Raw genomic sequence first — 26,046 nt, 5'->3', positions numbered from 1 at the left:
CCCTACGGAACGTGTCACAAAATTTCAAAAACCAAGAGGGTGCTCCGCAATATTTTGGTCGTGCTAATAGCGCATACAGTTCGAATTAGGTGCCTTGTTGCTGCAACATGTCATCAGCGGGCATCACATTTCCACCGAGCTTCCTGTGCATATACTAATGCACTCATTCTCACTTTTAAGGGGAAAACCACGTAAATTACATTCGCTGCAGCTGAGAGCTTGTTCCTGAAAATATTAACCATTCTGTATTGTGGAAACTTTGGATTGTCGGTTCGTAGTGCTGTTTGTGTCCTCCTTGTTATTGGTCCCTTCTCTTTTGCACTTCAACTAAGGATTACCCTTCTTTTCTCAACTCCCTACTTTTTTTTGAAATATTGAAATTATTCGCTAAAACACTTGGTACATGACAATTAGGCATGCACAAATATATTTTTAAGGAGCACTCCTACTGAGATGAACTTCCGATAAGACAAGCAAAGTTTGGTGCCCCTTGAAGTTTGTGATAAAAGGACTCTTCTGTATCTTATGGACCTCAAATGAGCTCTTCAGTCAATCTCACCAGCAGACAGGACTTGCTATAGAAACATCCACTTTATGGTAGAATATAACACGTGATTATAAGTGCTTACCTGAAGAACAATGAGAATGCCCTTGGTTGTTTTCCTCCTTTAAGGTGGCTGAGGCAGCTGCTTTAGAAGCTCCGCATAAGGGGTATCTGGATTGGCCACACCTTTAATGATATTGTAGAACTGAGTTTTGTGTTGCTCATTTACAAGCTGCAAAAGAAAGAAGGCTTAAGTCCATCGGCTGCCACCGAGAAGGTAAGAAAAGACGTTCAACAGCACAACTCAAACTTGCCTGCCTCTGAAAATCCAAAGCAGAGATGTAGAACAGCTGTTTATCATGTTCTTCAAACATGCCCATTCTGCCCTGAATCAATGGGAACCTGTATTTATTGGTCAAGGAAATGTTTGTTACAACGCCCAATTCAACTGACCTGAAATGAATTTGTAATCTTGCAATGGCCAATAAATATAAAAACATTCAGCATTAAAGCAAATAAAAACTTTCATCATTCAATCAGTAATGATGCTGTCCAAGGAATTCTACAAATTTTATTAGAAGTACTGCGATTCAAAATTAAAGTGCCAACTGCCACTTTCCAGAAGCCTAATTATTTATAGTTTAATGAAAAGCTTTAGCTTGCATCTAATTTTAGTTTCCTAGTCCAAATGGATGGACTTCGTTAACTAGACGAAGGAATACACACTGTTCGAAGCACAAATAGATTTAGGCCTTTAATTCTAAAGAAAGATTAGCATATTGCAGAATTTCGAGATTTTACAATTTCATTCTTTGAATGTGTCACTTTGTAACAAAAGCGGGTGCCACAGTCATTGTAAGGTGTACTTGCCACAGCATTTAGAAGGACAAAGCTTGCTTAAAAGGAATGAAGACAATTTTTATGGTCTTGTTTACGGCTTTGAACTCCCCATTGGCACCATCCACCCAACAGTTTTAAATAAATACAAAAAAATAATTGGTGAATTTTTAGTTCACTGGCTAGGTGATAAGGACTGAAGCTACACTGAAGGCCAATGGACTGCCGGACCCATCATGTCCACCCATCATGGCTCAAAAATGGCCTTTTAGAAGCTAGAGTTTTATCAATTCAAGACAATTTTCATTAGTCTGTATTTGCTGTGGAAAGGTGCAGCTGACATTTAATCAATAAGGATTGCCACATGGAATGTGCCAGCGTAATAAACTGTAACTGAATATTTTTGTAAATATATATTTTAAGTTTCGGTTTCAGGTTACTGAACGATGGCTCGACATCACATCACGTAAGGCATATAACGGCTGCAATATCATTGCTATTATGTCATTTAATTCACACCAACTCTTATGCTAAACTGCTCCAGAAACCAGAATAATGACTGGACAAGCAGCCATTATACAGAAGTTTTCGTATGCCGCGTGTGACCTCACGCTCTCTCGTAATGCTGCAACCATCGCTTGGCCGCAGGAACTGAAATTGCATGGGTGAAGAAACTCGGTTATAAGTTATTTACTGAGAATAGGCGGATTTCATGTGGTGACCAATGTTTGCCAATGTCGTGCACATAATTCCAAAGCAAAAATACACCAAGAAATATTCTGGTGTCTAAATGCATAATAGGCAACCAATTTTTTGAAACACTGATTCTGTCTGCTTAAATGGCGCCAAATTTTTGTATATGAGCTGCTTATTATATCTTACTTCTCAAATCAAATGTTTCACTCTGCTCGGTTATCACACGTCGATTGTACAAAAAACTTCCAACAGCAAAAAGGTTTTAACTTTGCCTTTTCGAATACTACAGGCTTTGTTTCTTATTTTGGTTCAGAGGCTGCCAAGCAGTACTTTGAGAGAGAGGTTCCCCTTGGAGTTGGTAATGAATGTTAAAGTTAAATTTTAATTTAGGCTCTGTTAATCTTGTGTATCACACATTCGATGGGTTGAAAGCTGAGAGCATTCAAACCACATGGGTTTCACGAATCAAGGGTGTATGCGTTCATTACTTTCCAACTAATATATCACCAGTATGCAAATTGCCATGAAAGGATACAGTGCACGAAGCCAGACTGTTGCGGTTACTGCAACAAAGCAGCAGCTGAGACTCCAAATGGCCATTGCCAATGGCGAACGCTGTGTGAAGTTTGATAATGAAAGGAGAACCCAATCTTGCATTAATTCTTCATGGTTACCTTCATGAAGCCCTTCACACACCTGTAAATGCAGAACAGAATAAGACACCATCAAAGCAGCTCAGCCAAAGAATGTTGTTCTTAAAGCCAATTTTTCACTGCAACACAAGGTCCGGCATTTGCATGTTTCATGGCCCATGCAGACGATGCCAAGCAACATGGTGGACTACTGGATGATTGTGATACCCCGAAGGCTTCATATCATCAATTTCATAATGGCCTTCCTTTTTCTTGACCAGTTAAGGAATATCAGAATTACCCATAAATTCAGCACCGCATTTTAGGAGCACAGCAAAAGTGATAACGGGGTGGATGATGTAGACTTCCTCGTCAAGTGTGTCAAAGAACCTGGCAAGTTGACTTAACAAAAGTATGAACAGTCGAGCGAGGAAAACGTATACAGTCTATCCCAGATACACAGAAATTATTGTTTATATTAAACAGTCAAAACATACTCTTGAAAATCGCATGCAAATGTACAAAAGTATACAAGTAAAAGCATATAGCATGCAAATGTTTCTTAATACACTGCAAAATGGAACAAGAAATAAGGCAGAATCTTGATGGTACAGTCACGGTCGATACGAATTTGTAAAAATCGCTTAACGTAAAATCCACATTTGTAAAATTGTTGGGTATTAGCACAGTTTCGGGTGTTCCGAGCAATTTTCTGTATCACTTAAATGGTACAAACGCAGAAGCTGCAACTGCCCCTATAAGCAACAAGTGCTGTTTTTTGCATTGCAAACACCGTGACCGCCAGTTGCACAGTACGCAAAAGCATTGACTAGTGGCGTGCAACCAGCACATCACCAACACTGTCATCGCTAGGCACTGCAGGCAGTGAACTTCATGTTAGATGTGAGCTTATGTTTTGCCAGCCGAAGCATATCAGTATAAATGCGTTCTCCTTTTGTATGCACATTTTTGTTTTTGGGCGATTTCAATTTCAGATAATGCTTAACATTTTCTGTGAACCTGTGAAACTTGTATCACTGAGATTCTACTGTATTAGAAAAATAGGGTGTTGAAACTAAAATGCAACAAGCTTTCTTCCACCTCTGTCTGTGTCACAAGTACAACTGCTAACAAGTCGCCAATGTGTGGCGACTGCGCTTTCCATGAATATGCTGGTTAAAGCGAATGTGAGAATCAGTATCCAGATGCCTAGCATATGCACTTAGTGTATTTGCAGTGTTAGCTGCCAGGCAGGTACTCAAAAATGAAAAATACTGTATTCCTGCCAGCCACTTTGCAAATATGAACAAGCTACGATGTTTGAAGAATAAAAAATAAAACTCTACACCTCACATCGGTTGACTAACTCTGCTTACCATGGTAATCCAAATTGTTCAATTTGAACAATGGCACAAAAAGCCCAAATTCTGAGCAATACTGGCCACTTCTGGACAAGCAGGGCCATTCAGTATGTTGCAAAAGGACTGCACTTAAGTTTCGAAAGGTTTTTTTTCATCAGCTGCCGGAGGAGATATCTTTAAAACTTAAAGCTGTTAAAACGGTGCAATCGCAGCAAGCATCCTTCTCCTGCACTGACCCTGATCAGTAACGTCAGTATTCTCATGATTTAGCACTATTGACTTTTTTTCGTTTTTTTTTTTTTTTTTTTTTGTCTTTGCAGGTGCATGCTCTGTGCGAAAAGGTGAGTTTGATTTCTTTATTTCAGTCTGGACCGAAAATGACTGTTTTGCCAAGCCTGGGTTTTCGTCATTGATTCATCGATTCTTCTGTCTGCCTGAAGGTAGCAAGCATGTTCTGAATGATTCTGTGCCAACAGCAGTGTAGCGGACACAGTTCTCTGAAAGAAAACTTGGTGCCAAACATGGCACTGCACTGCGGAGTAGCCCAAGGCACTATGTGTAAGCAATTAACCCCCCCCCCCCCTTCCCCCCCTTTTTTTTCCAGCTGACTGGAAAACTCTTTGCTTCTCATGAATGGCTGTTTCAGACATTGTAACACACAAAACTTACAATGCTTTTTATTCTTCCCTTTCCACAGAAATTTTGCGTGTGTCTAAAATTTTGCCACTCATCTTTTTATTCGTAAGCAATATGCATTTGTTTCTTTACACAATTAAAAAGTGAATCCTATTAGCTACATGACGATGTGTAGCAATAAATAAATTTTTTTTTGTATACATCAGCCTGAAATGGCCTGTTTTCCTGCACTAAGGACAGAGTTGAAAGCTACTGAACTGCACATGGTCACAATGCAAGTAACGCAACACATAAAATAATGCATGCACTAAGGACAGAGTTGAAAGCTACTGAACTGCACATGGTCACAATGCAAGTAACGCAACACATAAAATAATGCATTACACTGTAATGCAGCTAGGTTGTGCAGGGACAGTAGTTACTACAGAGTACGCCTTGGTTTCCAGTGCGATATTAGAATGTTCTTTGTTGCTACTTCGGGTTGGATTAAAAAGCAGAGAAACAAAACAGATACTAAGATCAGATCACAGCACAAATTAGCAACCCCCTATGCTGCATTTCGCACCTTGAAGAGCACTGCAGCTAGAAACTGAGGGTAAGGCTGCTGATTGGAGAGGAATTCCCCAATAACTTTGTTGAGGATATCTTGTGCTGGGAAAAACTCGCCCAGAAATCCAGGTAGGATCTGGCTGATAAGATCAGCCTCAAATGGGTAGCCTCTTTTGATCCTGCACAGGAAAAGAAAGGAAGGAAGGAAGGAGAAAAGGAACATACCGATGAACATACCATTCGATCACTAACATTCAGAGTAGGTTACAACTGCAAGACAAGCTGTAGATATTTGCACGTTAAGAAATAATCTTCCTTTGGCATATAAGGGGAGTGGGACAAGCTTACACAGAAGCTGCAAAAGTGCAACATCATCTTTAAGAACAGAATACGCACCTGTCAAAGAGAAGAGTCGCTCTCTCTAAAGCTGCAGCTCGCTGCTCACTGTTAGCGGGCTCCAACTCAATTGAAGGTTGAGACCGTCGCTTGTTTACTCCTTGAGCTAAACATAGCAACAAGGAAGATATGCTGATCAACAGTCGACATAAAAAGCACTGTGCAACTGTGAAGCACTGAAATAAGATTAACCACATACCAATGTAAAGAGCAGATAGCATGACACCAAGGGCTGGCATTGCTTCAGTTGGCTTGCTGTGCCGAATGCTGGAAAACAAAAATTGGTGCGCCTCATGTAAAATGTAGTTGCTAGTGGCCCCAAAAAAGCATTCTTCTTAGCGCACCAACTGGTAATGATCAGTGATTTCAACCATCGATTCACAGCACTTGAGGTGCTTTTAAAAGACACAACCAACCAGTAACCAAGAAATGCACTTCCTGAAATTTTCCGTTTTTTTTTTCTGCAGCAAAACCATAATTTGCTTCGTAACTTTGCAGTTAATGAAGTTAGAAAATTCTAAGGATGATTACAATACACCTTAATGTAAAATATGAGCACAGCTCTTTAACTTTGGCGGTGCGAATGGCAGAGTCCTATCGGAAGCGGTCCATAGCAAGTGCTTTGGTGGCAGCGTGCATCTCTGGACTCTGGCGTTGGTGGCGCCGAGCCTTTGCTCACGTAGCTCGTTTAGCAGTAGGAGCAACAGAAGAAACATTTCCATTGGTTGCATCGCTCATCTTCAGAATAAATTAGCTCGCAAACAAAACTGTCCATGTAGTGAGTCGTCCTTAATAAAAATCGTGTAGCAAAAAATTAAAAAAGAAAGCACTTTGAATGAAGTCAGCTCTTCTGCGTTGCAGAGGCCAGTGAATTCTTGGACTTACAAGCTTATTGCCCTGAACACCACAAAACACAAAAATACAAATAATATGGTGCAACTTGACACGTCTAGTGGAACAGTATAGCTTAATGGCTATATCATGGATAAATCAGTCAAATTCTACAACTGGTTACAAGCGTGACACCAGCACTCGGTCAAGTGAAAGTGACTGAATTCAGTTTTCTACTTTGCAGAAGCTGCAGAAAAAGTTTGTTTAACAGCAATTTATACAATACGAAAAATGGTAAGCTACATCGGGTAAGAAATTTAGCACTGCAATGCATGGCACCTCACAAGAAAAAGGTCGCCGATTAGATCATTTATGCTTTTTCATTGCACCCCTCAAATGGCTTGCACTCTAGCGCAGAAAATGAAACATATGAGTGTGATAGTTAAGGTTTCGGTCTCATCAGTGTCCATATAGACGTGACGAAAATGCATGTAAGGGGCCTGTGCATTTCCACTGACAATTATCCATTGAGCACCCGAGTTTTCATATTAATGAAGTGTAAGTACATTGAAAAAGATTGGTCCTCTGAAAAACTGTCCATAATTTGAGCCGTCTATATTAACGGGGGTCAATTAATGAGGCATGACCGTATACTACTTAAATTTTACAGATGGTTTATACTAGGAAGGTAATGCTGTAAGTGGCGTAGCTGACGCAGACAATAATCAATTGCATGCAGTACATTCCACAGTAGAAGACGTGAACAGAGTGGAGTGTGTTGCAACCAAGTGGAGGCAGAGCGTTCGGCGTGTACCACTCTGGCGCCATCTATGAGCAAGCAGTGGTACTCTTTTGCTTGTTTACATTGGCAACAATGGCAACAGTAACACGGCTCAACCCACAACTGGGTGCATAAGAGCTAGGCTCTGAAAGAAACCTTGGACTGCCCTTTCTTGCATCACACTCTCATATCTCGGCTGTGCCTTCTTCACACATTTTATTACTATCCAAAGTGCAGATATGAGGCGCCACTAAGAATATCTTCGTGTAAAACACAGTGAGTCTTTATTATGCATTCCTGTTTGCACACTACCAATGATTAGCTCATTCTTCCCTCAGGCAATAGTCTTATGAAACACCCTGCCCAAAAACATAGTCGCCTGCACACTAAGAATAAGATTCTGTGAACAACTAAAAAGTCATTTTACATGACACGTCATCCCCCAGAAACACAATTCACTTCTTGCCTTTTTATCTGCTTTGTATGTATTTTTGTTTTTGCTTCTCTGCTGTTGTGCTACATTTAAGAATTTTGAATGTAATTTCTGCATCTATAACTTAGCTACCTCTGATTGTGTTTCGCTTTTTCTGTTTTTTCAGCATTTTCTAAAAATGTTAAATATGTTAAACTTCGCCCTTATGTTATGCCTCTGGACTTTGAAAGGGCCACTATCCCCCCTCTGGTCGAAAATATTTTCTTCCCCGGTGAATGTGAGACTTCGCCCCCAGAACACAAGGCCGCAAAATGTTTTTGAAAAAGAGTAATTAATAACGCAGTTACAACCACCGCAATCACCCAATTCTGTCGCGTTTCTCTCCTCCCGTTCCCTCGCAAAGGTTTTTCACTCTCCTGCTCGCTCGTCTAGCCTCTGCAAGCCAAATTCCCCTTCCTCCCCACGTTTGACGGGAGGTGGGGCGTGGTACTCTGCATGCGCGAAAAATGGGCGAGGGAGCGCGGGCCGCTGCATTCAGTTCGGTCGTGGAGAAGAAAAAGTGCGCGGCGAGCAGCGGACACAATTAGTTGTGTACGCCCATCCTTCACCCGTTAGTCAGCGAGATGGACCAATGGATGTCGCTGCCATTCTGACGCCAGCCTAGCAGCTAGACGGGCCAGCGTAGAGAATGGGGAAGCTGGTTTCCCGTAGGAGAGGATGACAGAGCTTTGATTTGCATTTTTGCTGCTTTGCAGTGCGCATATCGCTGTAGCATTTTGCACAGACTATCTCCAGTACCTGATCAAAGCATTGGGCTCCTTTGCTTAAAAGGTCATACCCTGGCCCTTTAAGAAGAAAATAAATGAGATGTATGTATATGTAGCAGTGGAACTGGGTGCGTCTGCCATGGACCCCTACAGGTATATATAAAAAGAAGTGCCTTTCTTTCTGACCTTGGTCTCACCAGCATTAAATTTGTTGTTAAAGAAAGAAAGGGTTTAACAAAGTCGGACATTAAAGAAAATAAAGGAACTGCATTTTGTCACACTGAGCTAACACGAAAAGCCCGCACACTTTCTATCCCACACGCGCAGTTTTCACGCCACCGCTGCACACGAAGTCTCTCAAAGCGCCACCACGCAAAACCGGTGCCCATCTGCGCCGGAGAGGAGGAGAGACACTCACTGGAAAGAAAAAACCACAACTGCTAACAAATTTTTGTGATAAGAGTGCCAGCAGTGAGTCAGGATGCAGCCTTCAATTGCCAGATTTCAGTTCTGTTAGAGACACTCGGCCAAATAAGTGTGTTGGATTGGCCTAGCCGGTGCATGAATGTCATTCTTGAAAGCGTTAGAATCGATGTGCATAGGGTGAGACACAGAAGGACGAGTGCTCATCCTTGTCTTTTTCTGTCCATGTTGATTCTAGCCCTTCCAAAAATGAGGGTCAAGTAAGCTGACAGCAATGACGGCTGCTTAGCTTGTCTGCAAGTTTAGTTTCGGCTATAAGCAGTTTTATTACTCGCTATTTGGAGCACAATAGTGCTTGCTGCCCATTACCAAGAACTTAGGTACAAGTTAGATTCTGCCCCACTGTGCTAGCTCAGTGGTTAGGGTGCTTCACTGCTGAACCCAAGGACACAGCTTCAATCCGGCTGCAATGTTCAATGGAGGTGAAAAGCAAGATGCCCATGTACTGTGTGATGTCAAAACACATTAAGAACCACGGCTGTTCAAAAATATCGAGAACCCTCAACTACAACATCCCTCATAGTCTGAGTCGATCTGGGATGTTAAACCTTATAAACCAAACCCTATAAACAAGCTAGATTCTAACTACACAGCAAAATTTTCACTGCTGCACATTATCAAACTACAAATTATAAGCCTTGTCGCACAAACAGTTCCCCAGAAGAAGTGTCAAATGCGATTCTATCATGTTTGCACCTCGCTTTCGTTGTGAGCTGATACTGAACAGTTGAGCATGAGTCTTAATGAAAACAGCTGGCCAGTTCGAACTGGGAAGTGAGAGTCATCCGACTCTGAGCAGCTTCTTTTTCCACAAATGATTTTTTGGCAATCTTGTGCTGACGTAGATGGAGCATTTGCAGACTTGTAAAGCATTTGAACAAGCTTTTGTTCAATTTTCAATTTCAATAAGTTTCAATTTCTCTAGAGCTGTGCCACAGCAGGCTTGATTAATTACGAGAGGTTTAGTTGGAATGATGACCTTGAAGCTTTCCAATCCACACAACCCTCCTTTAAACTGCTGGCTCTCTATGTCTGCATGTCTCTATGTATGGTGGTTTGGTTTGATTTAAGGGGTTTAATTTTCGGTCTATGATGGACGCTGTGGTGGTCTCTAGATAATTGAGACAATTTGGAGTTTATTAACATGCACTTAAATAGCACAGGGTTGAATCTATGAGATGGTTATCGCGACTGGCTGCATGTCAACACCAGCTGGCGTGATGATATTTGGTGGGGGGGATCGCTGCAGTTTTTGTACATGGCACTACAGTGTTGTGTGACTCTAGAACGGCAGTGAAGAACTACGCCAAGGGTAGGGTATGTAGTGAGGCCGCGCGCATACTGCGCAAGGCCGAAGACATCGGACGCAAAAGTCCTGTGGTGATCAAGTGGTTTCCGGCCCACATGGGCAGTGACGTGTTGGAACGCGGAAACGTGAACCACAACGAGACGGCCAACTCGGCCGCGCGAGGACTAACCAACCGCGCGGCTGCAAGCACGGCCGACTCGGAGTCTTGGTCGCGGCGCAGTGCCAAGGACACGATGACCACCTTCAACGAAATAGTGAAATGGTACAGACTGAACAGACAGACTATGCCGCCACCTCACCCGGGGCTTACCCGGAAGGAGGCAGTGTTATACAGACAGTTACAGACGGGGTCCCTGCTCACCCCGGTGCTAGCTAAGCACATGTGTCCGAGTGTGCACGCAAGCGACATGTGTAGACTGTGCGCGAAGGAGAGAGCCACCGCGACTCACATCCTTTGGGACTGTAGCGTAAATCCGCGCGAAGCTAGCGAGAAGATGACGATCCCGCCGCAGCTAGAGGCTGCAACGAGGAGCTGTGATCAAGAGACACAACTCAAGGCCGTCCAGCAGGTCTCGGCAGCTCTAGAGAGGCAGCGACCGAGCGAAACCGAGGAGAGGGGGGCAGCACCCCCAAGAAGGGGGCGGCGGCCCTCTCGAACCCGCGGAAGTAGCGAGGGACGTAACAAGACCTCAAGGAGCACAACGCACGAGACTGACGTAGTGGCCGCGTCACGGTAAAAGCTTGTCCTCCCTGCTTGGAGGGAGCCTAACCGATTCTGCAGGCATTTTAAATAAAAGTTGTTCTCTCTCTCTCTCTGGCATTAGAGCTTTCAAACAAAAGACAGCGAACTGGTAAACCATCCACCTGTAGAACTGAAAAGCTAGCAATTGCTTCGCTGTAAATACAGTGGTTCCTTCGCTTGCATTAATGAGTGAATTCGCATGTTGAGCATTGTTCAGTGTTGAAGTACATTCTGCAGACGAACATATGTGAAGATTTTTTGGACAAGCTTGATGATGCTTTTAGGCGGCATTTCAGGTTTTGAAGGGATTAGTACACCAAACTATAAAAAGGCGTAGACCACAGTGGCGAGAAAAAAGTGTAATTTGCATCCTTCAGGTTTTGCAAATGGAGGCTTCAGGGTGGAAGCTGGTAGCAGAAGTGCAGGCAATTCTCGGCAAGGGTGCGTTGATGGCTGGCTTCAGCCCATGATACGCACAGAAAAGGGGTGCATACTGTGACCATAAGACACAGTACACACCCTGCATTTGCATGGCTGTTACCATATTCTTGCGGTGTTTTACTTGGGTCACACAGGGCATTGTGCAGTTGTCTCAGGAATACGAAAAGAAAGGGGTTGTTCATCATTCTTTTTTTTTTTTTTTTTGCTGAAACTAGAATTATGCATTGCTGAAGAAAAGTTTTACTTTTGAAATGATGTTGGTGTATATCATCAGAAAAATTAGCAATTGTGGTAGCCAGCCATCTGCAGTGGACAGTGGGGTGTGATTTGTTAACGCTACGTGAACTGTAATGATGACATTATGATAGGTCTCCTCTTTTCACCTGTCTTCTCTTCTCATGAGGTTCAGTGCATTTATTATAATCTAGGGGTAACGTATTAAGATTACAATTATTTTGAATATTCAGCTGCATTTTCCCAGTTTTGTTTCACAATGCAGTTTTGCTTTCTTTTTTTGGCAAATACAATTTTTGAAAAATGAATTACTGACTTTTTTTAGTGATTTAATGAGAAAATCCTGCGTGCTCTTTTTAAAAAAGCACTTATAGTATATCCCGTATTTTTTTCGGCATGAACAGTTTTTTTTTTTTACCAGTAATTAGTAAGAACATGGTAATCTCTGACACGGCTTATAAATGAAATTGCTGTTAAAAAAAAATAACAAATGATAAATAAGATAGCCGGCAGGCATAGATGCTTGTGGAAGCTTACTTTTAAGAGCACGGTTGACAAGTCATTGTTGGGTTATAGTGCTGGGTTGGGCGAGAGGGTAGGGCATCAATGTGGTTCACGTGTTGATGGCAATGATAGAACTGCCCCTCAATCGAGGCGGCAGCCAGAACATATCTTAGCAAGATGCCCATGCAGACTTTTGCATCACTGTTCTACATGCTGCTGACAAACCTACATAACTGACTAACTGCTCTATGCCAATAATGATAGTAAACAAACAGCACTTAGCTAGCAGGTGGTGAGGAGGTTTTGCTTTCCAGTATGCAGAGGTGCGGAGGCTAGCGGAGCAGTACCGCAAATTGTAAAACTGTGCTGCTCACTGCACTTTTCACCTGACAGAAACTAGTATTCAAAAGCCATCCAGCTATGCATTACATGTTAGAATAATGACCTTTTTTGGTTGAAACGAATTTGAGAAATGAGGTTGCCATACTTTTTTCAGTTTTTTATCGGTTTCAGCCGAAAAGTCTGACCACTAATTACGTGATATTACTTAGTCCACATGTATGTCTACTATGTCTCGTAACTATCGCAACTCACGACTCCACTGCTCCATGAGCTGAACTAGCAGCTCATATTGGCGAAGTGAGTGTGCAGACTCAGGTGCCAGCCTTGGCGTGACAGCAGTGCCGCTGAAGAATTACATGAAAATGGAACCGGACACAGCCATGCCACAGGCTTTTTGTGCAAGTTCAAAATAATTGATACGCCCTCGTAGGTGCAAAAGAAAGCTCACCTGATAGCCTACTGGTTCCTGTCACCTGCTTGTCCTCCCACAATATTCGCCCTACTCATGCCCATGTCAGAATGAGCTGGTTCTGAAGTGAACTGTTTCACAGATTCAGCCTCAGCACATGGCACTCTGCAGCTGAGCACTTTAACCACTGAGCCATATGCACATGTCTATGTCACAGTGCTGAACTGATTTAGGTGGCAGGATGTAAGGCAAGTAACATAGCCTCTACTTTCTGCATCCTCTTCAAGACTGTAAGACTATGTAGGACTGTAAGACTGTAGACTGTAGCAGGCTATGTGCACTGTCAGGGCATGTTCCACGCCATTTCCTATGTGGGATAATGCTGACACTGAAGTGCAGATTTACATGTCATAAAGTCAATAACACATTGTTAAACATCACAGTTAGCATATCAAGCAAATGAACGCATATTCATTAATAAATTTACCACTGGTGACAATATACCGAACCAGACAGGCTGCGGTCACAATGTGCAAGTGTTTGCCGTGTGCTGCAACTTAGTACACCGAGACTGAAACTGGCTAGTTGGTTTATGGGGTTTAACGTCCCATGAAAGGCCACTCAGGCTATGAGAGACGCCGTAGTGGAGGGTTCTAGAAATTTCAACTGCTTGCGGTTCTTTAATGTGCACTGACATCACACAGCACATGGGCGCCTCGCTTTTTGCCTGCATCGAAGAGCAGCTGCTGTGGCCGAGATTCAATCCCGCATCCTTGAGCATAGCAGCCGAGCGCCCTAACTACTGCACCACCGTGGTGCGGCTGAGGTTTTCCTTCTAGCCTGGAGGTAATGCAAGCACTTGTGCTCGAAGCTGCCATGGCACCACTAATAAATGTCGCACAAAAAAGCTGGTCCTTACCGTTCAATGCAAACTTTGATTATGAGCTCGTTGTCTTGACTCTCAATGACACCTGCTAACAGTAGCCGCTCCAGCCCATGAAGAATGCACAAGTAGAGTGAAAGAGGAAGGTTGTCTCCACTGCAGAGGCTCAAGCTAACCTAAAAATAGACACAACACCATTACTATTGAGGACTAAGGTAGTAAAGCTGCTGTTTCATTCTTCCTTGAGTATGAAGTATAACTTCAGAACTTGACTCATTGTTTCATTTCTTTTTATACATATTTGACACTTATGCATTAAAATTCAGTCACATTTGTGACTACACAAATTGTGGTCTGTGAGAAAACATTACAAAATTTGCAGAAAACATGCTACTACTGGCTAAATTTCCACTACTGTAGGCAGGATAATGACAATAATACTGACAATAAAGGTATTGCTTTTATAGAACGGCACAGTCTTTAAAAAAAAAAAAAAAATCACTAAGCACAGATTGCAATGACAAAGTATTGCAATGCAATGCAATGACATTTCTACACTATGGGATATGTATGTAGTACGTTCGTGACACAGTGAGCATTAAAAGCACAGGTCAAAAATTTTGGCATGTAGCTCACCGTAAAAAAAAAGAAAAGTTAAATCACATTTATTACTCTACACATCACATGATCACTCCGCATAATCTGCCAGCTGCAGCTATTAGATTCTTGAAACGCAGTCCGCTTATTCAGTGACCTCCTATTTTCTATGGTAGGTTTAAAAAAAAAAAAGGCGGGCGGTATTATCTGATTTCAGTAGAGCCACACAGGGAAATAAATTCAAAGTTTCGTGGAATGTTCAGAGCAAGTAGATAGAGTTCCTGCAATTAAAAGACTTAATAATTCACTTTAGTGCCCCTTTAAAAGTGACTTGGGCAGACCTTGCTCACTTAAAGAATAATCCAGAGTGTGCTTGTACTTCCTGAAGGCATTTTTTAATACAGTGGTCCTTTGCAAAAAGTGGTTCTGGATTGTCATGTTATTTGTCACTCAATAGTATTTTCTTTCTTGTGGTGTGAGGTACAAATGGCAGAGCTGTCTAAACACAATTTGCTTGCAAGATTCAGTGGCCGCTAAAGCAAGTCACAGAAGGCCATTTTTAATAAATGTTTCCGAATGCTCTTCTATACTGTCACAGGCAAATGATGCAGCAATGAGGGCTACCCGTCTTTCTCCACACTCTAAACTCTTTTCCCCTCACCATTCTCTAAGTGATAGGGGCTCGAAAATCAGTGCCTGGCTTAAGATGCATGCCTATAGCTTAGCCAGTCTCAGCTGTGCACAGCAGTCTTCCTTTGATCTGAAGTGAACTCTGTGCACGTCTGAGAAAGGTCCAGGACAACAGCTTAGGCGTTAGTTGTTCATTTGTGGCAAACAATGCGGAACAACGGGACAAGTGCTGACTTACAACTTAGTTTCATTTAGACTTCTTATAACATCTGCAGCACCCTCAAATCACATGCAAACATATCATTCGAGCAATCTGAAATGACAAGCAAAGATCTGTGCAAATCACATGGTTGCTAGCATGTGATTTGAGGGCGGTGCAGATTTTATAAGTTGCGTTTCTTTTAAATAAAACTGAGTTGTAAGTTGGCACTTGTCTCTTGTCCTGTTGTTCCACACCGTTTGCCACAGACTGACAAAAGTGCTGATGTTTTCAAGTAACAGGACTCTTTCCAAACAATGTGAAGAAAACTACAAACAGCCCAAAATTGTGCATGTTGGGACCAAGAAAAATATTGAAAAATAAAGTGGTGCCTGCCCGTGCCACTAAGCATAGAGAGCTAAATAAATAAATGAATGACAGAAGCACATTCAATCAACGCTTGCACTGTGGGATCAACACCAAGAAATGCGCTGTTTATTTCGAAAAACCAAACTTACTAGTTTCGTTCCTTTCGGAAAATTGGTTGGAAACATGCCATAGTCTCTCAAAAAAGCTAGTGGTTCGTTTTAAGGTATGAATGATTCAAAATGTCTGAAGTCTGAAAAATCTGCTGGTGGCTAGGCTAGCTACAATCACACTGGCTTTGAATAGAAAACAAACATGTAATGTTGGTTATGGCTCTCCAATAGTAACTAGTTTTTTTTTTGTTTTTAGATATACTTCTGAATAAAACTGGGGGCAATTTACAGCAGAAATAGCTTTGTGTCTGTACAATTGGGAGGTTCAGCTGAAATTCAGGTCTCTACAAACTAGAGAATTTAGGAGGCTTGGCAGGTATGGTGCTGCTTACTCATCTGCGCATACAGCTCGGGTACAAGTTTCAATATCAATATGGTTCCAAAAGGTAGCAGTTTCTAATGCAAGCATATGGCTCCACTATGAGAAAGCTATGCGGAAAAAAAAAAAAGAAGGGGGGAGGGACAGGTATGACTGCAAGTCGGCATTTCAGAACATGTCAGTTCTCATTTTGCAGAGATTGTTACTAGGACGGGGCAGGAATTGTGGCATGAGGCTGCTCACAGTCTCCTTTAAAGTTTGCCTGAGTCATGACAGTATGCTTGAAATGCTAATTTTTCTGTGACTGGCTTTTAAAATCTCCGAGAGAGTGCAAATCAAGTGTCGATGGGCACCTAACTACAAAGCTGCTGTTTGAGAAAATATATTCACTATCATCACCAGTCCGACTGCCTCCCCTTCAGGGCAAAGGCCTCTCCCATATCTCTGCAATTAACCTGGTCCTGTGCCAGATGCTGTCACCAAATCACTGCTAACTTCCTAATCTTATTCGACCACCCAACTTTAGTCTCCCACTGCCATGCTTGCCTTCCCATGAAATTCATTCTGTCACCCTCAGGGACCACTGGCTATCTTTCCTTCGCATTAGAAAAAATGTGCTGAAACTTAATGTGCTGAAAAAGTTTTTGCATTCCTACTGCCTCTAAAGCGTAGACTTTTGAGTTTTTATTTGTTTGCAAATTTGGCACACTTTTCAGTGTTTATTTTAAAACAAAATTTTATTATTTTTTCTCATAAATATTATTTCTCATGGAAGCATACCCCCTTCCCCTTCTTTTATCAAACCTGTCACTGTTGCACACTCTAAAGTCCCATGTAGCTATATAGTTTGTCGTCAATCACTTTACCAAAAGTAGATAATGCAGAAGTAATTAATGCACAAATCGTTGTGTTTAGTGATGTGGTAGCAGTATAAAACAGTACCTCTGTAAAAGGCCTGTACGGTCAGGTTATCACAGTGTGTAAGCATAAGGCACTACACTAGGATACAAAGCTTGATGAAGTAGTGGAGCATCTCTGTTTGCAATTGCTGTTTAGTTTGGCTGATCGTTTTTCATAACGTCAGCGAAGCACCACACGTGCTTTTACCTTATTATCAAATGCAATCAATGCTTGATATCATAGGCTGTCAGCAGGAAAAACAAAACACTAGAAAAGGCTTATCTAGCTCTCTGCCCACCTTACGTTGCGTAACAGTGGCAACATTCATCGTGTGCAAAATGCACAAAAATATGACGGGGAGTACATGCAGGAAGATGTTCCACAAAATTAGCTTTCCCCAAGACACACAGCCAAGCCTCTGCACCCTCATGCATACTTCGTCACAACAATAAATATTTCTTCCCTCTGCTGTTGATAAATGAGGGAAAAAAGGAAAAGTACACTGTCATCACAAACACACAGATCATGATCTGAGTCTGAGCCCATACTAGAGACTCAGATCGTGACCTGAATGCGGGCATGGACTCGCAACTCAGGCACTTATCTGAATCCGAGTCAGGACGCATCCACAACTCAGATCATGATATGAATTTGAGCAAGAGTGAGTCAACCATGAGTGATTTGCTGACCTAAGAGCAATGAAATCAACTGTTTGAATGATTTTAATCATACTGACCTTACACACAATTCATGCTAGCAGTGCAAAATGGACTAAATACCCCACATCGCAAATTTACAACAAACTCACTTGCCGAACTGCACTGGCGCATTAGCTTGCACAGCACGGCAATTAGAATTCTTTTCTTTGATTCCCTAATATTCAGCGATTCAATTCAAGAGCTAAAGACTAACATATATGGTTTAACTCTTTTGTTACCGCAAGAAAATGGCCATTTTTCATAGGTCTCTGAAGATAGAGATTTTTTTGCCAGTACAAATAATACTGCAGCAAGCGTTGCAGCATACGAAATTGCACACAATGGAATGCTGCTTCCAAAAACATGTTACAATGCAAAAAATGTATTAGGGAACAAAAAAAAAAAAAAAAAAGGAAAATCGCCATTTTTGTGGCAAGTTGATAAAGATAAGATAGGAAAGCATGATACCCACAGACACATTGTTAACAAAGACAATTTAGAATATACATTTTGAAGATCAATAACTCAGGAACACCGAGCAAAAAAAATAAACTACCTGTACAGCCCCGTTCTACAGCTACATAAACTACAGGTGGGAACAGCCTAATTTCTCGTGCCACGCGGTGAAGCAGTTCCTGGTTTTTGCGAGGCACCAAACCAAAACTGCTGCAAACTGGCTGTAAAGGCCGGGTACACATGTTGGACAAGCGGTAGACCTTCAGGAATGCATTTTCATGAAATAAAACCACTCTGACTCAGAGTCAAAGCTCACTAGTGAATAGCGGCGCCATTTTTGGGCAATTATCACCACTCAGAACCGTCAGATAACAAAGCTGACGATATGATTCAATATCTGACTTGCTGGAAGTCTTTTGATCACTAAAATTTGATGTTAATGCTGCATTACCACGAGTGGCAGGCTTTTTTTTTTTTTTTTTTTTCAAGTGCAGCTGTCACGCCCCCTTTCGCAACAGCACATGCACATTAGTTCTCAAAAAGGTCTATCAAAAATCAGAACATTGCCAGAGCAGGAAATTTTCAACTGGTTCTACAAGTGCAGTGCACAGACTAACTACTGGGTGGCGCTAGGTGTACGAGAAATGATCCCAACACCTCGAAATTGGTGATTTAAAGAGATCGATTTGAGTACTAGGCATGGTAACGAGAGTTTACAAAGTTGTTAGCTGGGCTAGTTAGTATAATACAATAAATTTGAAAGCACTTGGACAGACAAGGATGAGGGCAGTGGACGGGACAAAGTGCTTGTCCCATCCACTTTTCTTGTCCTGAGGGGGGGGGTGGTGTAGAGTTGACCAATGACAAGAAAGCAAAAGGCTACATTCTGAAAAAATAAAAAAATCTGCTACAAAATATAACCCCTGGCCTCTTTGTGCATGAATATATAAACAAGGCTAACTACCTGGACGATTTTCGGTGTCAGATCTTGCTTGTTTGAGTAGTTCTCAGCCAGAAAAAATGCCAGTGCCCACAATGCTAGCATGTTTGGTTCATTGTCCTTGCTGCAAAAGACAAAAAATAAATACGAAACAGCATTCAAGAAGATGTAGTCATGTGGAAAAAGTGAAAAGGGTAGAGACCATGTGAACTGACAGAACTGCATGCAAACGTCTTCTGATGTGCATAAGGTTCCCCCATAATATGCATGCCTGCTTGCCCGAGCACTTCTGCCAGGAGGAACCTTTTATGCAGAAAAACAGTGATCATAGCGGTCCACTGTAGCGGAACAAAGTCTTCTAGTTACTGTAATAGTGCTTATAAGTTGGCATGCAATCTGAGAAGGCCGTGTTAATATGCACGCGTTCTTTTTACCACATAATGAATCATTACTCACTTTCCTGCATAAGTGTGATGAACAGACTGCAGAGTTAAAAAAAGTTGCAAGGCCTGGGCATGCAGTGATAACGTCATAGATTTAAAATCAAAGCTTAAACAAATATATATATATACATACGCAGTGATAATGTCATAGATTTAAAATCAAAGCTTATATATATATATATATATATATATATATATATATATATACACACACTTTCAAGGTTCATATACAGACAACATTAATACCCAAGAAAGTAGCAGGTGGGACAGCGGCCGATGATGTAGCTCAGTTGGAAGAGCACCGGACGAGATATTCGGAGGTCGTGGGTTCGGTTCCCACCATCGGCACGTTGTTTTTCCTCCTACTTTGTGTTTAATTATCTTTCCCCTAAGCAGATTACATTACTAATTTATGTGATTAGCGAAGTAAAAAAAAAAAAGACAAAGCACAATCACCAATATTTTCCTTGGCCTCGCCGACTGTTGGCTTCTTTCCTTCATATATTATAACGAGCACCCTCATTTCCCCTTCATTTGTCTGCATATATATATATACATATATACACCTATAAAAAGCTGTAATGCAAAATTAACTTGTCCTAGACTATTTTAACGTTATCAAATTATTGTGTTATATGCATAAGGTATCTAATATGTATCAGTTTGTGCACCATATTACAGCAGAACCTCGGTGATACAGATCTCACGGGGTTGCAAAAAAAAAATTCGCACCATCAAAAGAATAAAAAATCAGTATGTAGAAGTAAGTATAGGAAAGGAATTCAAGCAGATCTGTTTAAGGCCGTGCGGCCACAGCTCGCCATTCGCGGCGCATTCAGCATGACAGGCGATGTGCAGGCCACACGCCTTTGCGAACTTCTCGCGGCACGTACAGCACGACAGAAAACTACGTCAGCGATATGTGGGACGCGCGTTGCCGTAAATTTCCCCGTGTGCGTACAGTGCGACTAGCAATTGCGGAGTAAGTGATTTGAGTGGGCAGTGAGCGACTGCTGTGTGCTCCACCGCTAACTGCCAATAACGGTGCATAGCGTGACTGGCGATCTCGACATTGGCGATTTGTGCGGCGAGCCACTGAAAACCGCTCACTGTGTATACAACGCTACTAGCGATCGCAGAGTCAGCGATGCGAGGGCGCGCCGCCAGCCAATAGCTTGCGGTGCATAGTGTGACTGGCTATCTATTGCGACGTTGCCGATTTAGAAGACGTGCACCACCGCAAACTTGTCGCAGCGTGTAGAGCTCAACAGGTGATTGCAAAGGCGGCGACGTGCGGGCCACGCACAGCCACGAACTGCTTGCAATGGGTACAAAGCGGATGGCGATCGTGGAGTCAACAATGTGTGGGCAGCGTGTAGAGTTCAAGGTGACGGTTGCGTTTCGTGCATTCGTATCATCCGCAGTGGTGCGGGAGAGTGTTCGGAAAATCCGAAATTCTGCACCTTATACACAGTGCCCTCCAACTCGGGAATTTTACGAATTCGTATCATGCCAAATATTTTATGAAACAGATTTATATCACCTAGATTCTAGTAAATGCATAGACCTCTCAGGAACAAGCATCCACTAAAATATACGTACATAACAGACCTGGTCGCTCAGCGATCCCCAGGGAAATATCCTACCTCTTCTGGAGATCGCCCAGCGCCACAGTTCCTGGCAAGCGTGCACTGATGGATCTTTAAAAAGAGGCACTCAATTCCCAAAAGTCTGGCACCACGAACTGCAGTTGAGTACAAATCACTCCACACGTGATCGTGCCAAGTTAGCTTCTGGATGCGGCTGAATTCTCCAGGCATTCTGCTCGCAACAACAGTTCGCACATCCACAGCCAGTAGGTACGTATTATAGGTTGCAACAACTGCATACTGGCTTGGCCCATGCCAACACAGGAGACTGCGCAACAATTACTGTAGGTGCTACCAAACTGCGACACAAAAGCCTAGTTTTAGCAAAACTTCATCTGCCACAGAGCCCACCAAAACATAAAAGCAGAGAACCTAACCGTTACGCTTTGTAATGCACTCTAGCAACGCAAAACACAGATGAACGCAGCTTAAAACGACCCCAAAAGCCAGGCATGCCTCTGAGTTGTGTGCGCCATTTCGCAACCAGTTAGCCTCTGCCCTACACCACTGCAGTCGGTGCATGTATTAAAGTGCAAACATAATCTGTGTGTGGTGGCCAGTGTCAACACCTAAGTGCGCTCCTCCACCATATTATACACTCACAAGGATGAGTCATCGAGGTGCTTGGTGAGGTGCTCGGTGGCAGAAGGCAGCAGCGGTGAGGTGGCATCCCCTGGCTGGGCCAGCATGTACAGCAGCCCATGCAGGGAAAGCAGTTGGGTGGATGGCATTGGGCAGCGGAGGCCCAAGTCCACAAATTTGCGGATCTTCTCCTGCATGTCCGAGTCCTGTCACAGCAATAAAATGACTCATTAGAGGTGTCGGTTCTGTGCTACTTTACCAACACCTTTTCTCAAGCCTCAGTGGTAGCAAGTAATATCATTAAATATGTTACACAAGAATTCTGCTTCCGTAGCGGAATGTTCTGTTTTTATCAGCTATATCGGGCAATATTTTTAAACTTAGCACGAAACTTGAAAAAGTGACTGCATCAGGCGTGGTACCCAAGGCAGTGTCCTAATCTTGCACTGACACTGCCTGCCAATGACAGTGTTCTTGCAATTTCGCAGCAACTACCTTCGATTTCACAGGTGTAAGTGATAGCTTCGTGTCAAAAAATGACATCCATTTGCCGTGTTTTAGTTCAGACAGAGATTACTTAGCTCAGCCTGAACTACTGACAGATGCCCGTCAGCAACTTAGGTTTCTAGTGTTGCCAAGGAGGTGCACTGTTTTCATGACCTCTCCGACAATAACATGACATGTTTTGAATGATTCTGTGCTACCAACAGTTTTTGTACAAGCCCGGGGCCAACCATGGTACTGCACTGCGTAGTAGCGTAAAGTGCTGCATGCGAGCAATTTTGTTTCTTTTTTCTTTTTCTTTCTTTAGCTGACCAGACAGTTTAGTTCGAAGACTACTGCAACTTTGAATGCTTTTTTGATCGTTATGCATAAAAAGTACATATACCAGAAGTTTTATTTGCCTATTTTCTAAGTCGACATATTTATTACTCTTGTGAATTTCCTGTCAAATTTTAACAATGAAAGATGTTTTTCGTTCGTAAGCAATACGTATTCCAGTTTTGTCATGATGTCATTACACAGAGAACTTCGTCACTACGATAAGCTACAATAAAGAAAAATGCTTAAATTTATGGGTGAGAACACTTCTTATGCACACTGCATGCATGTGTTTGTTTTCCCCCAACAAGCAAAGGGTTAACTTGGTTTGGTTTGTCCCAAAGCGGCTAAGGCTATGAGAAATGCCGTAGTGGAGGGCTCCGGAAATTTCAACCACCTGGGGTTCTTGAACGTGCACTGACATCGCATAGCACACGGGTGCCTTGCTTTTCGCCTTTATCGAAAAGCGGCCACCGAGGCCTGGATTCGATTCCGCATCCTTGGGCACAGTAGTCGAGCGCCCTACCACTGCACCACCCTGGCGGGGTAAGGGTTAACTTGGTGTCACACAACTGAGTAAGACTGCCTGTTTATTAGAAATTTTCCAAGCTTCCATATAAGCCCCACAATTTTTTTTTTTCGTGAGAGCACAATGGTTGTTTAACAAGTGCAAATTTAATGAAGCTGTTATTTTCACTGTTGCACATTTACAGTCAGTAACACTTTGTACCGCCACAGAAAAGAGTGGCATCGTAAAGAACTCCTGCATGCAATTTTGCAGCTTCTGCATACTCATAACCTCAACCTACGTCCACAGACATTCACTGCAAAGACTTAGTGCCATGAGTCTGTACAAGTGAAGTTGCTTAGCAGTTGGAACAAGGGCAGGGCAATGTTTGGCCCACATCCAATGCAAATGCAACTGATACACAGTTTTATATGTGCAGAATTGAAATCAAGGCTGGCAGACAAATCTTCAGACAGAGCTGAGGAAAAAACAACAAGCTGCATGTAGGAAACACACCAAAACTGCAACCTCACTGCACTACGTTGGGTGCCATGCCAAGATGGCTAATGATGATTCTGTCTACCTCTTTATTTTCATGGCTATTTTATATCTACAGTAATTTAATTTATGCTTGAATGTGATAACTGACTAAAAGCAATACCTAGTGGCATAGAGCCTTTAGCTTAGACTGCAGCCGTGGGCTGATAAATTCTTCGTTAATGCTTCTTCAGTTCATTATTTAGCCAGGACCTAAGTTTCTCAGAACCTTGCCATTTGTTAGTCATTACTACTTCTGGCTTTTGCCAATGAACAGACCTAAACTACACTTTTGTACTGATTTGTACAACCAGTAGAAACATGGATCTTACCAGGCTGACAACTGCTGCAGCCTTGGCTATGCCTAAGATCAGGTACTGAGCCAAGATTTCATCTTCACTTGGGTGATGGCGGTACATGTCCATGAACAGGCTCAGCATCCAGTCAAACTGTGAGCTTTCCATGAAAATGTCCGACAGCATCACCACCTGCAGAGAGTTGCCAAAAAAACCTGCTGCTGAACAGATCAACCCCTTACATGCACAAGTGCAGTCAGCACGCAAGCTTTCATTAAATTCTACTGAAAATTGCAGCAGGTACCACAGCAGACAGTGGTGCATTGTTTGGGCTGGTTGAGCAACCTCAATGGGGTTCAAAATGTTAGTCTGCTGTAGTAGACGCTGTGATTGTCAACACAACACCTGAGCTCGTTAGAGCTTAGCACTTTAATAGCAGTAATAAAGCTTCTACACTTTCTACTGTACCATGAGATAGAGCAATAATGACAGCTATTCTCTCCCTCCAATCAAAATGCAAACTTCTGCATTTTAAAAGTATGCCTTAACCAGATTAGCAGATTAGCCAGATGTACGTCAGTTTACTTCAACCTATCCACTCTGAACACATAACATCGGAAATGGGAGTGAAAGTCAAACACCATCACTTCCAGAGCTCACAAGGTCATGACCTGCCATTGTCAGGCCCCTGGTTATCCCCATCACCTATTTCTCATTTACATAAATGATTCTGGCTCTTGCCTTTGCTACATGTTAGCCCATGCCTCTCTCTGTAAATTTTACTATTTAAGCAGCAGGTGTACAATGCAATTTCAGCCAAAGTTTAAATTTTACAGTAGCATCAGAAAAGGATGCAACTTGAAGCCATGCCTTAGAGCACGGCAGACTATTTCTTACTTATATTCTGCATAGCAAAATAAGCTTAAATTACATTTCAAATTTTCAATCTCAGGCAAAACATCAAACTAGGAAGTAGTAGCGTGTGTCCCAGAAGGTGACTAATTCAGCTATGTTCACTTTTCTATACAGCCAACTCTGGATGCATTAAACCCACACATAGTCAAAGCATGCCCTTCAATAGCCCCCCAAAATTGTTATTATTCGTGTTAGGTTCCCCTTCAGTGGCAGTGGCGTCTTGTAAGGATGCTACTGCAATTACGCTTCATATTCAGAGTCAAGTTGGCCGCACAGCCTTTGCCAGCCACGAGAATCTGAAACGGTTTGGGGTTTAACGTCCCAAAGCGACTCAGGCTATGAGAGACGCCATATAGTGGAGGGCCCCGTAAGCTTCGACCACCTGGGGTTCTTTAACGTGAACCAACATCGCACAGCACACGGGCACCTTGCTTTCCGCCTCCATCGAAAAGCGGCCAACGAGGCCGGGATTCGATCCCACATCCTCGGGAACAGTAGTCGAGTGCCGTAACCACTGCGCCATCCCGGCAGGGCTGAGAATGAGAATCTGAAGCCTTATGATAATAGGAACGTGAGGCTTGGTTGGTGGTTGCCCTTGGTCTGGAGTACCCATTTCTCACATGACACTGCTGTTCTTCAATGAAGCCAGCATTTGGTATATCACTTGCTATACAGTGGACCATAGCCCACCTAATCAAAGGCTAGAAGTGGCTCCTGATTGGTTGCCAAGGACATAACCAACTGCAGCTCAATTCTTACCACAAATCATTCCATTTCTAGTGTACCTGTGGAAGAATTAGACCTCTTATGACATGCAGAGGACAGTTGCAAAGGGCTGTTCGCTGAGGCTTCGGCACCATGCCATTAGGAAACTTAGTGTACATGCTTGACTGTATGTGGTGTAGTTACATGGGCTGGCTTTGAACAAACACTTCTGTCGTATATTTTTAGTGTGAACTCTAACATCACCCAAGCCAATCATTGAAATTGTGTGTGCCAGCGCTGTGATTGGCTAAGCTGTTTCACGATGCCATCAATGCGAATGATGTCATTAATTAATGCCACAGCAACTTACACCTCAGCAAACTACACCCTATGGTTGCCACAGCAACCACAGGAACCCTCGCACCTCCTTTTTGAAGCTCGCAGGCTCAAAAAATTGTGAGCATGCACCTGGCAGGTGGCAGATGCCAAGGCTGGAAACTG

General features: G+C 42.7%; 1 protein-coding gene and 1 non-coding gene across 3 annotated transcripts in view; one reads left to right on the top strand and one right to left on the bottom strand.

Annotated features, from left to right (window-relative positions):
* The window catches only part of htt (huntingtin), a 144,627-nt gene that overhangs the window by 1,259 nt on the left and 117,322 nt on the right, over window positions 1-26,046 (bottom strand). For both annotated transcript variants that reach the window (XM_084591124.1, XM_084591125.1), the window contains exons 51-60: window positions 23,962-24,117; window positions 21,784-21,968; window positions 19,113-19,212; window positions 13,847-13,986; window positions 5,851-5,918; window positions 5,652-5,757; window positions 5,272-5,434; window positions 2,613-2,773; window positions 859-946; window positions 630-776 (exon numbers count right to left, since the gene is read on the bottom strand). In XM_084591124.1, coding sequence (XP_084447250.1) covers window positions 669-776; window positions 859-946; window positions 2,613-2,773; window positions 5,272-5,434; window positions 5,652-5,757; window positions 5,851-5,918; window positions 13,847-13,986; window positions 19,113-19,212; window positions 21,784-21,968; window positions 23,962-24,117 — 1,275 coding nt within the window. In that variant the 3' untranslated portion in view covers window positions 630-668. The remainder of the gene's footprint in view (window positions 1-629; window positions 777-858; window positions 947-2,612; window positions 2,774-5,271; window positions 5,435-5,651; window positions 5,758-5,850; window positions 5,919-13,846; window positions 13,987-19,112; window positions 19,213-21,783; window positions 21,969-23,961; window positions 24,118-26,046) is intronic.
* On the top strand, window positions 19,804-19,879 carry TRNAS-AGA (transfer RNA serine (anticodon AGA)). The gene has a single exon. It is a non-coding gene; the product is annotated as a tRNA-Ser (tRNA).

Source organism: Amblyomma maculatum, chromosome 1, assembly GCF_055883805.1.
Source record: "Amblyomma maculatum isolate TAMU_Amacu chromosome 1, ASM5588380v1, whole genome shotgun sequence".
In the NCBI taxonomy this organism is placed as follows: domain Eukaryota; kingdom Metazoa; phylum Arthropoda; class Arachnida; order Ixodida; family Ixodidae; genus Amblyomma; species Amblyomma maculatum.
This window is presented reverse-complemented; position numbering and strand designations above follow the sequence as displayed.